Raw genomic sequence first — 14,276 nt, forward strand, 5'->3', positions numbered from 1 at the left:
CAAACGAGTGTGAAAAAGCCCTTAAACCACATTAAAAATGATATATTTGCAATCTATCAAAAGTAAAATTGAAGTAAATATAGCTCAAGTTTTCAGTCAAGACATTTCTCAACAAAGACAAAAATGATTAGCTTTGCAAAACATGAATAAATCAATATGTTTAAAAGGACAACAAAAGTCTGGTTGTCAAGCATTGGTGGAACATGTTCATATGTCGACGTGATGAACTTCTTCTGGAAACCTGCGGTTATTCTGACACACGTGTGAACTGACTTCAACAACTAAATATGCAGAGCAGGCGAACTGGTTATAAATAACTGAAACATGTCTCAGAAAAGAGAAGTTAGTTCTGAGAAAAGCTCAACTTTGTTTGATAAACTGATTGTCCATAGAATGACAATGAAATTTAAGTTTTCAAATAATGTTTGCAGTTATTTCTCAATAAGAGAGTCCGAGAGAAAGAGAAGTGATCGAGAAGCTGAGTGTGTGTTCGGTCTCTGTTCTCAAACTCTCTGAGTCTCTGATGGAGAGATTATTTAAAGATACAGCATCATTCAACAATAACTCAAATAAATCAGATTTATCTCAACTACTTGAAATGGGAAGACAGATATTACAACAAAACTGAGCAAAAACACACACATTGCCTCCAGCTTTCACATTATCACACAGATAAATGCATCATCAAACTCTTTATCTGATCAACACGTAACAACATCACATTGAATCTGATCAATAAATAATACAAGTAAGACTGTGGATTCATAGACTCTCCTACACAACAATCATTATATTATCCTTCAGCTGAACACATTACATTATAAAGATAAAAAAGAAGATAGTATAGAAGATAATAAAATACTCACAGATGAGAGGCAGTGCACTGGAGCCCATACTGTCACATTAATAGACAGTTTTAACAGCGCTGTGTGACACACACACACACACTTCCTGTATTTGAAAGAAGAGATGAAGGAGGAGGAGACAAAACTACACACAGAAATACACAGATAAAGAAAAGAGAGATCCAGTCTAAGATATTTATCTACTCATTTATTAAAGTTGTTACGGCTCTGTTCATCTACTTGAATATCATATTCTCCAGATCAGTTCTGATGAGATTGTTCTCACGGTTATTGTGTTCGTTCACACACACACACACACACACACACACACACACACACACACACACACACACACACACACACACACACACACACACACACACACACACACACACACACACACACACACACACAGTGATTAAAGAGAATCTTGTGACATTTAATGTGTGTCTAATGTAACTCTACATCATGTCAGTGAATGAAATATACAGCCTTTTTATCATAAAGTTTAATTCCATAAAAACTCAAATGTTGCTCATCAAATGTGTTTTCTGCTCCTCAGCGCTTCGGCTCTCAGGAGAACAGCCTCGACTCGATGAACTGAAGAAATGGTTGGAGAAACAGAATCACAAAAGGCCAGTGCCCGGTTGCATAAAGCACCTTAAGTGAAATTTTCCCTTAAGTTCGCCCTTATGTTTCCCTTAAACCTAAGGGTGTTGCAGAAAAATACCCTTAAGTGTTACTTAACTGTTTTTTTAAGTGAAACGTCATAAACACTTAGAATTTCCCTTAAAGGCTGTTTTTTCACTTAAATAATCCCTTAAAAAGCGTTAAGTGTTGCATAAAACCCCTTAACGGTCATTTCCCTAAGTATAACTTAAGGTTTGGAAATCGTAACCTTAAGAGTAACGCGGACAAAAAATAAGACGACATGGCTGAATTTATGGAACCAGCTGAAGATAATTATGTGCCAAGAATAATTTTTAGGGATAGGGAGAACCCTATTGTTGCATGAATAAGTTACCGTTTTGATCGACGCGCAATATTTGACATCACTAACAAACTAGACGGCGACCTTGACCATGTCACAGATCGCAACCACTCTACCTGCGGTGTTACAACTGCTTATAGCACTGCGTTTTTTTTGCAACTGGGAGTTTTCAGACGATAGTGGGAGATGTTTTCCACGTTCATAAATCGTCTGTCAGCAGAGTGGTTCACCGGGTTGCGGCGGCTCTTTCCCGCTTGTGTTAGTGTTTTGCGTATCTATGGCAACAACAGACTTTTATAACGTGAATCCAGGATCGCTGTCGTGAAACACTTAAATGTTTCCCTTACCTAAGAGAATCGTTTAAGAGACTATATGCAACACCCTTAAGTTATTCTCTTAGGTAAGGGGAAATCGCCCCTTAAGTGTCATACTTAAGGGACAAACTTAAGGTGCTTTATGCAACCGGGCACAGATCTTCTCTAAGTTAGGGTTAGGGTTAGTAGTAGTAAGTTAATAAAGTGACTTTGGAAAATGAGTCCTGGCCTTTTAAAACGTTTCCTTAATGTGTGTTAACAGACCCTGAACCTGGAGAACATTAGGACCCTGAAACACACAAGCTGTGGACATCACACATCCTTCTTTAGTTTATTAAAAACATTATTTCTGAAATATGAGATAACAATCTTTGTCATGAAAGTGTTTTCATCCAATTTTAACTAATTTGCTCATTTTACTTTATTCATTTCAAATGATCAGAGACTCAATATGAACTCAAATGTACAGATGAACTGATAATTGTCCACAACAAGACGGCATGATGTTGCTCTCAGCAGGGAACAATACATGTGACGTGCCATCAATTGGTAAGAAAATACAAAATAAATGCATGAGCATCCGAATGTACAGTAGTATGAATGAATGAATAAATGAATGAATGAATGGATGGATGGATGAATGAATGAATGAATGAATGAATGAATGAATGAATGAATGGATGAATGAATGAATGAATGGATGAATGAATGGATGGATGAATGGATGGATGAATGAATGAATGGATGAATGAATGGATGAATGGATGGATGAATGAATGGATGGATGGATGAATGGATGAATGAATGAATGGATGAATGAATGAATGGATGAATGAATGAATAAATGAATGAATGAATGGATGAATGGATGGATGAATGAATGGATGGATGGATGAATGAATGAATGAATAAATGAATGAATGAATAAATGGATGGATGAATGAATGAATGGATGAATGAATGAATGAATGAATGGATGAATGGATGAATGGATGGATGAATGAATGAATGGATGAATGAATGAATGAATGAATGGATGAATGGATGGATGAATGAATGAATTAATTAATAAATGAATGAATGGATGGATGGATGAATGAATGGATGAATGAATGAATGGATGGATGGATGGATGGATGGATGGATGGATGAATGGATGAATGGATGAATGAATGGATGGATGAATGAATGAATGGATGAATGAATGGATGGATGAATGAATACATGAATGAATGGATGGATGAATGGATGAATGAATGAATAGTTTTGATTATTGTGTCTTGCCCTAATGGGCTTGTAAAACACCAAAACCACCAACAAAAGACCAGTTATCACAACATACATAAACTTATTTAAATAAACAAGTCATCCAGGCTTTACAAACAAAAGTAGCCAATTTAAACACATTAAAATTAAACAACCATTTCATCTTGTCGTCACACATCACACATCCAGAACATTTCAGGCTTTTTAACAAACAATTCACCAAATAATACATTTCTAAAATCATCATACCGTGGGCAATATAACACAAAATGAGTTTCATTTTCAACCTCTCCTAACTCACACAGTCTACAGAGTCTGTCCTCTTCAGGAATTTGGGTGAACCAGTTTCTAAGGCCAGGGGAAGGATGCCAGTGCGCAGTTGAGCCATCAAAGATCGTTGGTTCCTTGTCAAATTTGCCTTTACATACAACTCTGTTTCACATACATCTTTAATTTGTAAGTAAGTCCTTGGCTAGGCTTAGCCATAATCCCAATCAGCCATTTATGTTTAAAATATGACTGATCAAATTGGATCTGATGTTGTTGACGCTACAGGACAAATAATTACAGAATACGAACTGGAGTTGTGCATCAGCAAAAACAGTCTGGAGCTCTGCAGGCCAGGGGGACTTATTCTGACTCCACAAAAACACTTTTTTTGTTACTCTATTTACAGACAGATTAATAAGTCGATTCCACAGTCGAACCATTTCACATTTCCTTTGGACTGATCCAGAAACCCAGCCCATATCACCCAGCGCTGCCAGCACTGGGACAAACCTGTAAACCCCCAAGAAGCAGCGTATAGTTTAACACAGGGGACACACAGGCAGCATACAACTGGGAGAATGTACCATAACCGAGATCTTTACAGATGTTGAACTTGTTTATCACAGAACCCAGGGCTAAAGCTGCAGCAGCGAGGATTTTAACTCCTCTGTCAAACAACATAAATTCATCAAATACAAATCCTAAATACTTATACTGAGTTGCATACTCAAGAACGGTATACCAAAAGACAAAAAACGTTTGTGCTTCGCAAAGTAACACCTTTCCTGAAGTGCATCATTTGCGTTTTAGCTTGATTTATAACAAGTCTCCATACGGCACCAATTTTGTAAAACATGTAAAATGTTCTGTAGATTCTCTTCATTTTGGGCCAGTAACGCTACATAATCAGCATAGAGCAGAATGCCAACAATGACACTGTCTAGGCGCACCCCTAAGTTTAGATGTTTAATTTCAAGAGCCAAATCATTGATAAACAGAGAAAACAGACTTGGGGACAAAATATCCCTGTTTTACACCAAAGGGAATACGAAACCACTCAGTCTGCTCATCATTCACCTCAACACATCCCACACAGTCTGCATACAGGGACTTTAATGCCCAGTAAAACTTCCCATCAACCCCTGCCTGGAGAAGCTTCAAACTTAACAAATCCCTATCCACCCAGTCAAAAGCCTTTTTAAAGTCCACAAAACAAACAAAAGTGGGTTTGTTTTCAGTTAGTAGTTCTAACAATTGTTGAGATGATATAAATATGATCAATACATGCCTTGTGTTTTCAAAATCCATTTTGTTCATCTTCTAGATACTCTGTTGTTTCCAAAAAATTATTTAATCTAGTATTTAAAATACTAGAGTAGATTTTATAAACAGTAGGAGACTGGTTCCTAGTTAAGAGGTATACGGGGTCATCTTTCGTTGATTTAGGAATAGGTTTAATGATTATGCATGTAGAAGGAACAATACCGTTGTCAAAACAGAATTTAAATAAACCAAGAAGCTTATGCCTAAGATGTGAGGATTTTAACACCTCCACTCCCATAGCCTTCCTCAGCTTGGCCTTATATCACTTCTTCCAAGATAATATCAAAATTCAGAAAAATATTTGATCGGCTGCATTAATTCAATTTTTTTCTTTTACTTGAACTGAGAGAACAGTATGTTTGATTGTTTAAAGTTTTTATTTATTTACTAAGACTGTGTTTTTTTGGTTTGCCTCATGGCAACATTGTGCAATATCAATAGGTTTAGGACCATATGGTGCATTAAAGTCCTCCTGGGAAGTTTGTTTTTACAAGTTTTTAAAACTCAAGAATGCGCATTATGTGTGTAATTGATGTTGTTTTTATTATTAGTATTATTATTATTATTAGTAGTAGTAGTGGTGGTGGTGGTAGTAGTAGGCCCTGTCCCAAATGGCACACTTCATATGCACTTTCGGTCTTGTGGACTTACAATGGCTGCCCGTTAAGTCCGTGAGATCGTAGGGTGTCCCATTTGTAATTTTAGCTCTAGAAGGTGCTCGCGAGCTCTGCGGTCGATTTGCGCCCTCGATGCGCACTTTTGCCGATCCCGCACTAATGCGCACTACACACCAGACTACTTCCCGACAGTCAAAGCGGCGTTACATTACGAAAGTGCGGACTCAGAGGAAGACCGCGAGTGCTTAGGGTGCCATTTAGGACAGGGCCGTAGTAGTAGTAGTAGTAGTAGTAGTAGTAGTAGTATATGCTGCCACAGAGAATGATGGGAAATGTAGTTTGGTCACTCAAGCTGAATGTCTGAATGAGTGTTTTCTGGTAAACTTGATCTCTCTTCTTCATTAACAACACACATAATGCACACAAACTACATTATACTGTCAGTATTCAGAAATAAATGTATCATGATTGAAAACAATTTGCTTCCGCCATTGCCTCCCACTCATAATTACGACATTGTGGTGGAGTTCATGTGCGTTACACTCGAAAATACCATCTTTCTGACAAGACTTGAACACAATAGTTAATATTTTTACTATCTACTGAAACTTACAGGAAATGGACACAAGAACATGTTATGGGCAGAAGGAACATGATCGGGTCATTCCCTCTGACCGTGAGCTTGAGGAGAGTCAGGAAGAGAGGATCCCTGAATCAGGCTTGAGAGACAGCCGGGAGGTCAGGGGTCAGTTAGGGGTCAGGGGTCAGTTAGGGTCAGTCAGTAAAGTAAAGTTTGTATGCATGTGTATGTGTATTTGGTTTATATATTTATATGAAATGTGAGAAACATTTAAGAAACCCATGAGGTATTAGTTTGTTTATATGATTGTTTTTTTGATAAATTTTTTATGATAAATATCCGGCGGTTTATAATAAATATATTATCAGGGACCCCCAAGCTCCCAAAAATTGGGGTGAACTTTTTTTTCACTTGTTTTCCTTCTTTTCAAAAAGAAATGAACTCAGTCTTTTTACTTTTGTAAAAAAAAAAAAAAAAAAAAAAAGCTCTTCTAAGAGCCACCCACTAGTTAATAGTAAAGAGTATTATTTCATTGGTCAAAAGTGACATTGGCTTTCCTTTAAATTACAAGTGAAAGCAAATTAACAGGCCCATTTTTTTTTAATCAAATCTCAAGTATTTATACATAATATATGTTTACATATTTATACAATTAAACTAAAGCTATTATGCTTAAAGACCAAAGTGTTTCACTGGGAATCACACATTTGTATCATCATCATCAAAATAAAGGGTTTGGAGGAAAGATCACGGATTGGCCTGGAAAGTTTTCAGATTTCAGCCAATAGGAGTCTGGCACGCTTTATTTTATGTCACCTCACAACTGGCAACCAACCACAGAATAGTTACTTTTGCTTTGCTAGTCGAAAACGAACTTAACCCTCATGTGGTTCAAAACCCTATAACACCTGTTGTGTTCCCGGTCAAAAATGGTCCCGGTCCCCATAAAAAAAAAAAATTTATAAATCACTCATTATACCATATTTTCACCAATCTTGGATTCAATCTTTTTGTCAACATGTTCTCTTTCAATTAGGACTGGTTTTAGATTTTGATTTGCATCTGAATAATCATAGGCCTCATTTATTTGGGAGTAGGCATTTCTTTTGAGTAATTTTTTTAATAATTTTGGAAATATTAAATAAAATCTGAAGAAAATTGGTATTGTTGATCACACTAGTCAATTAAAAATTCTCACCAGGAATTTTGTTTTGAAACTTTTGTTTTGTAAAAAATATGGCACATAGTCACACTTGTGGTGTTCCCGGTCAAAAATGACCGGCCTATAAAAATAGCTTATAAATCACTCATTATACCATATTTACACCCAATCTTGGATTCAATCTTTTTGTCAACTTGTTCTCTTTCAATTAGAACTGGTTTTATATTTCTGTTTGCATCTGATTAATCGTGGGCCTCATTTATCTGAGAGTAGGCATGGTCACAAATGGCCGACCATTGAAAGTGAATGGGAGAGACTGAAAATAACAGAACAATTTAGTTTTCAGGAGCATGTTCATTATTTTCATGTACACATATGAGCATGTGTGCTTGCAAACATCGAGCCCTTGGACCTGTGCATGTATCGATACAATTACACGCTACCCAGACACACACACAAACTTTGAGTATTACACACATTCTTTTCCACAGAGAGAAATTTGATCATACTGTGACGGAGTAGTACAGGTTTCAGACACAAGGAATTTCGACTACGCCACCCATGGGAATTTCACCACTGGAAATATGAATGATACCTAAGAATTTAGGTCTCGACTCTTTAAAGGGCACCTATTATGACATTTAAAATGTTCCTAATGTTGTTTAGGGAGTCCCCAACAACAGTTTTACATGCATGCAATGACAAAAAACACTTTTGTTTTCGTATAATATGCATTTATTTTTACCTGATTTGCTCACCGACTCCCAAATGAATCGTTCAACGACTCGTTTTTCAAACCCCTCCTTTGCGCGACGCTAATCTGCTCTGATTGGTCAGATGACCCAGCAGTGTTTACAGAGATAATACTTATTTTTAACACGGAGTACAATGATGCTTTTATCAATTAAATTGTATTATAATAATGATTATAGTCCACTGCTTTATAGTTTGTAGTAAAAAACGAAAAATAAGATAAATAATTTAATGTTATGTTAGCGAGCATAGCCCAGAGTTCATATTGTAAAAGCACAATCAGTCTTTGTTTGCGTTAGCCCGATGCATAAACATAACGTTTTTACAAAAAAAAAAAATGCAGTTACGTTACTACGAGGTATTACTCTATTCTTTAGACAACTCCGAAAACAACGACAAACACTTCACATATCTCAATACAATTGCCATTGAAGACCTAGAAGCTAAACGGTGCTTACACAACAAACAAAATAATTATTAAGCATGCTACATAAAATATAAAAGCAACAATTATTAATAACACTTACAGGTTGTGATACGGAGGATGAAGCTGATGCAAATACACCTGGAACTGAACCTTCCTTCAATATCAGCCAGCTCGCGAATCCAAGTTTGATTGCATTTAAAAAGCAATCGTCTTCAAAATGACGCGAACAAAGCACAAGGGTCGGACTATACTTCTGTGGTATAGTGAATTGTAGCCACTTAGTCTTCAAATGCTCCTCTTTGGGCAGATGAAAAAAGTTTGCTTTTGAGCCGCACTTCAGAACGCAGCGTCTCGTCGCCATGATATTTTCCCTGCTGGCCTTGGAGCGCAATAAGTGGGCGTATCGTATTCAAATAACTTGACAAGTTGACGTCATCTAGTCAGAGAAAAAGCTTCGGTCTTCTAACGATTCATAAAAATGACTCAGAGTCGACTCTCACTTTTGAAAGACAATAACTTTATATACGGTGCACTTTCATATTTCAAACTTTCAAACGTTTTTGTTCACTTAGATCTATGTTACACACTACATGCAAGGTAAATTTCAAAATTCCATAATAGGTGCCCTTTAAGAAGGTAGGCAGAAACGTGGGTATCATGAAGAAGTACAAAATTTTATTAAGTTATATTTAAAAAGAGAATGAGATTCACATTAAAATAACCTCCGTTGCACCAGATTGTGTCTGATGCCTCGTTAGTGCATGGCTGACATCGGCTTCAAGACAAAAAACAGCAAGTGTCATAATATTTTGTCTGGAAGCTGTGATGAAACAAGAACATGAAAGAAAGATTATTTTGAAGCCGGGTCACTGCAGTCACGGCCTGTTTGTGTGTGTGTGTGTGTTTGTGTGTGTGTGGGTGTGTGTGGTAATGTCAGATGGGTAAATGTATATTAGATGCAGGTTAGGGTAGGATCAAATTTCTCTCTGTGGAAAAGAATGTGTGTAATACTCAAAAAAGTTTGTGTGTTCAAACGTGTGTGTGTGTCTGGGTAGCGTGTAAATGTATCGATACATCCACAGGTCCAAGGGCTCGATGTTTGCAAGCACACATGATGCTCCTGAAAACTAAATTGTTCTGTTATTTTCAGTCTCTCCCATTCACTTTCAATGGTCGGCCATTGTGACCATTTTTTTTAATTTTGGACAAAACCAACACAGGAATATTTCCTGATAAAAAATGTGGGGGTGTGGTTAAAATCAGTCTCAGCCAATGGACTACAACATTCACTGTTTTGGTAGTGACATGAAATGCAGGACACTTTTTTTTTTTTGATAAAGTTTCATGATTTAAAAATAAAATAAATATATTTTAACTTCAATTAAAAAAAAATATATATATATATTTTTTTTTTCAATATCATTTTCACAAGTTGAAAATTAGGGGTTAGGGTTTGGGACAGCCACCTCCTAATTGAAAGTAGCCCATACATTATGATTTATATATATATATATATATAAAGCTTACTGATATCTTAAATATTATTGTGGGTTTCAATAGATAATTGAAGGATCTTAGTAAACATCTAAGATTTTAATAATTAAATGCTTTTCAAATGTGTTTTTTGGATGAGGGACAGCAGTTTGCACCAATTCTGTAGAATGGCCCATATAGTATGTGAATATACTCTTAAAAGTGTATTACAAATTCAATATTTAGATAATTGTAACTCTTTTCCTTAAAAATATAATATATTTGTATTCGAACATAGTGTGCCTGGTTTGGCCTTATTGTTTTTAGTTTGTTATCATGTTGCCTGGGTGATTAACTTCAAATTATAAAAATTTCACATTTCACTGGGGAAAATACAGAGCCCTGTGCACATGTGCTGAAACCATAGAAACGAGACACAAAATTGACCCCAGTGGGTCATGTGACAACTTTAAATGATTGGTAAATTGGTTCTTACATATTCCAGGAAAATGAAACAAAGCAATGGAGTCACGGGGGATGGTCGTTGTTGATGGGCGTGATTAACATGTCAAAGCTTCTGATTGGATCGCCTGCAATTCAGTGAATGTTTAATGTGACCAATGAAATCGTTCTATGGGTTTGTCCAGGAAGACTCACAATCACATAGAGAGCCTAAGTCCCGCCCCTCCGCTTCCGGCTCATGGGACCTTATTTCGGAAAAAATATGTATGGAAGTCAATGGCGAGAGATAACTTATCTTTTTATTCCGTCTGAACTGTCCCCTGAACTACACATATGATGTTTGTCAATTTAAAAGGTAAATATGAAAGTCAAGAAAGTCGCAGTTTGTCATAAAACAGAAGAGTAACGTTTAGTTGTATGTGAAAATCGCTCGATGAACTACATCTCTCGTCTCGCACTATGTAGCCTACGTCACAAGATCCGTTGCTCGTATGTGTGTATTCTGGCTCAAAACACGAGTCAGGCATGACGGCGTAACGTTAGGATTATAATGTAAGACTATAGAAAAAATGACAGACGTTAGCTTCAGTAAAGTTAGCTTCATTCATTGAGAGAAAAGGTATGACGTCGCATGTGCGCCTTCTGGGTTTGTAGTCTTTGTAATTACGTATTTTCACAGTCTTATACCTCAACAGTTTTACATCAAACTGCGACTTTCTTGACTTTAAAATGTATCTTTTAAATTGACAAACATCATATGTGTAATTCAGGGCACAATTCAAACGAGATCAAAATATTTGTTGTCTCTCGCCATTGACTACCATACAATATTTTTCCGAAATAAGGTCCCATGGTGGTCGAACGGAAGGGGAGGGACTTAGGCTCTCTATAGGCCCGTTCTTCCCTCTTGAAATTAGCATAGAGCCGTGGATAAAACTCCTCCTGCAGAGATTCAGCGTTATTGTTCTCTGAACGCGATCATGCCTGAACCAGCGAAGTCCGCTCCCAAGAAGGGCTCGAAGAAGGCCGTCACTAAAACCGCCGGCAAGGGCGGAAAGAAGCGCAGAAAGTCCAGGAAGGAGAGCTACGCGATCTACGTGTACAAAGTCCTGAAGCAGGTTCATCCCGACACCGGGATCTCCTCCAAGGCGATGGGAATCATGAACTCTTTCGTCAACGACATCTTCGAGCGCATCGCCGGTGAAGCGTCTCGTCTCGCTCACTACAACAAGCGCTCCACCATCACATCGAGAGAGATCCAGACCGCCGTGCGTCTGCTGCTGCCCGGAGAGCTGGCCAAACACGCCGTGTCCGAGGGCACAAAGGCGGTCACCAAATACACCAGCTCAAAGTAGAGGATCCGCTCAACACAACACAAAGGCTCTTTTAAGAGCCACACATAATGTCTGTGAAAAGAGCTTTGATCGTACATTATCTTGTACAAAAGTACAACTATAATCTGTTCTGTATTTATTGCTGCAGAGAAAGTGAAAGCCTTTTATTTCTGATTAAGATTAAATGTAATTACTCTAACAGCATATTGGCTTTGATCTGCAGCAAATGTACTATTTAAATTTTTTAAAAAAATCAACATTTAGCTTTGAATGTTTCTCTTCTGCACAATCGCTCTTTGTTTTACAGAAACTCTTCAGAAACAGCAGTGATTCTGTAGATCAATCCGCTCCTGAAAATACTCTCAACACTTGTTGATCCCGCAGCTGTAGAAGAGGAAGATGAGGAAGATGATGTGAAACTTGTGCTCCAGTAATGCTGGGATTTACAGACATTATCTTGTCAACATTCACATCTTCCTCCACAAAAGACGGATCAGATTTCCACTGTGAGTAAAATGTTTTATGAGCTTCATAATTAAATAATTATAAGAATTATATAGTTTTACTCAATGCTTCTCTTTTAGTCTGTCAAGCCTATCCTGTGGTGTAGTGTTATACACTTATGGTGCAATTACATATTCACTCCACTAGAGGGCCACCTTGTCTTTCATTATGGTGTGGTTACCCGGAGTGAGGGAGAGATATAGATGCACGAGCTTGTGAGCAGCACATGCGGTTGGTGTTCAATAATAAATACCCAGTTCTGAGTGACATCTACATGTGTGTGTAGTTTAATGAATACACAACACAAGAAGGAACACTACATGGTGTCAGAAGAGAGTCGTTTCATGAACTCATGAACCTGCGTTAGACAGCACTGAGACGCGACAGAGAAAGTCGACGCATCGTGACTGAAGTGAGTCTGCCGAGTGAAACAAAAATATGGACCAGTTCAGATTACCACCCCCATTAGTCCTGTCGGGGAATACAGGCGAAAACTGGAGGAGATGGATACAACGGTTCAACATTTACGTGACTGCTACTGGATCAGACTCAAAAAGTGAGAAGGTAAAAATAGCCATTCTACTTCATGCATTAGGAGAGGAGGCTTTAGAAGTGTACAATTCACTGTCCATTGAGACAGAAGAGGATGAGGAGACAATGCAAGATATAGTAACTGCACTGGAGAAGTATTGCTTACCGAGAAAGAATGTTGTTTTCGAAAGGCACCAGTTCTGGGCTTACCCCATGCCTGATTCAATAACCATCGATAAACATGTCACAGAACTAAAACAAAAGAGTAAAGACTGAGTTTGGCTCAACAGAATCTGACATGTTAAGAGACAAGATCGTGTTCAGCATTGGTGATCAGCGTTTGAAAGAGAGGCTCTTAAGAGAAATAAACCTGACCCTTGAAAAAACAGTGGACATTTGTAGAGCAGCAGAGGCAGCAAAAACACAAATTCAAGCAATGGGAGAGCAGAATAAAACTGTTCATGCCATTAAAAAGAAGATAAAAGATGTTAAACAAAACAAGAGATATGATAGAACATCATCTCAACAGCAAAAACTAAATGTGAACTCGTTCATCTGTTAAAAGTGTGGAAAATCCCACCTTCCAGTGTCCAGCCTTTGGAGCTACATGTCATGCCTGTGGGAAACGTAATCACTTCGCCTCTGTGTGCATGTCAGAAAAAAATGACACTCAGCCTAAACATAGAAATGCCACTGTTGATTCATTATTCATTGGGACAGTGGAACTAAAAGAGACCCTCAGCTCTGCACAGAAAGCATGGTACACAGATGTAGATATTGGAAATGTGACAGTGAAGTTTAAATTGGACTCAGGGGCTGAAGCCAATATTTTACCTCTCGACATTTATCAATCTCTGCATGAAACAACGTCGATGCAACCGACTTCGACTATGCTGGTGGCGTACGGTGGAACAAAATTAAAGCCAGAAGGTGTGGCCAAGCTGCAGTGTGTCACTCCCAAAGTGCACGTTTTCTTACCATTCTACATCACCAGACACTCATCCATCCCAATACTTGGTAAGGACGCATGTGAACGGATGCAACTGCTGAAAAGAGTTGAGACTGTTGTAATCAAGCATCCCGCCTCAAAAGAGGAGCTGATAAAACAACATTCTGCAGTTTTTGAAGGACTTGGTCAGTTTCCTGGTGAACATCACATACATGTCGATCCGAAAGCAGTACCGGTCATACATGGCTGTAGAAAAATTCCCTTAGCAGTGCTGGGCAAACTGAAGGATACACTGGATCAGCTGTTGCAAGCAGATGTCATAGCGCCAGTCACCCAGCCCACTCCATGGGTTAACAGCCTTGTCATCACTGAAAAAAAGAATGGGTCATTACGAGTATGCTTGGATCCTCGTGACCTTAACAAAGCTGTTATTCGCCAACACTTCTCTATTCCAACAACCGAAGATGTACTGTGC

The 14,276-nt window shown here is 38.0% G+C and overlaps 1 protein-coding gene across 1 annotated transcript; it reads left to right on the forward strand.

Annotated features, from left to right (window-relative positions):
* Positions 1 to 11,413: 11,413 nt before the first annotated feature.
* On the forward strand, positions 11,414 to 11,901 carry LOC306992772 (histone H2B-like). Its single transcript, XM_079601949.1, has one exon. It carries the CDS (start codon positions 11,464 to 11,466, stop codon positions 11,836 to 11,838), a length of 375 nt encoding a protein of 124 aa, XP_079458075.1. The 5' UTR covers positions 11,414 to 11,463; the 3' UTR covers positions 11,839 to 11,901.
* The last annotated feature ends 2,375 nt before the right edge of the window (positions 11,902 to 14,276 follow it).

Source organism: Phoxinus phoxinus, assembly GCF_949152265.1.
Source record: "Phoxinus phoxinus genome assembly, chromosome: 2".
In the NCBI taxonomy this organism is placed as follows: domain Eukaryota; kingdom Metazoa; phylum Chordata; class Actinopteri; order Cypriniformes; family Leuciscidae; genus Phoxinus; species Phoxinus phoxinus.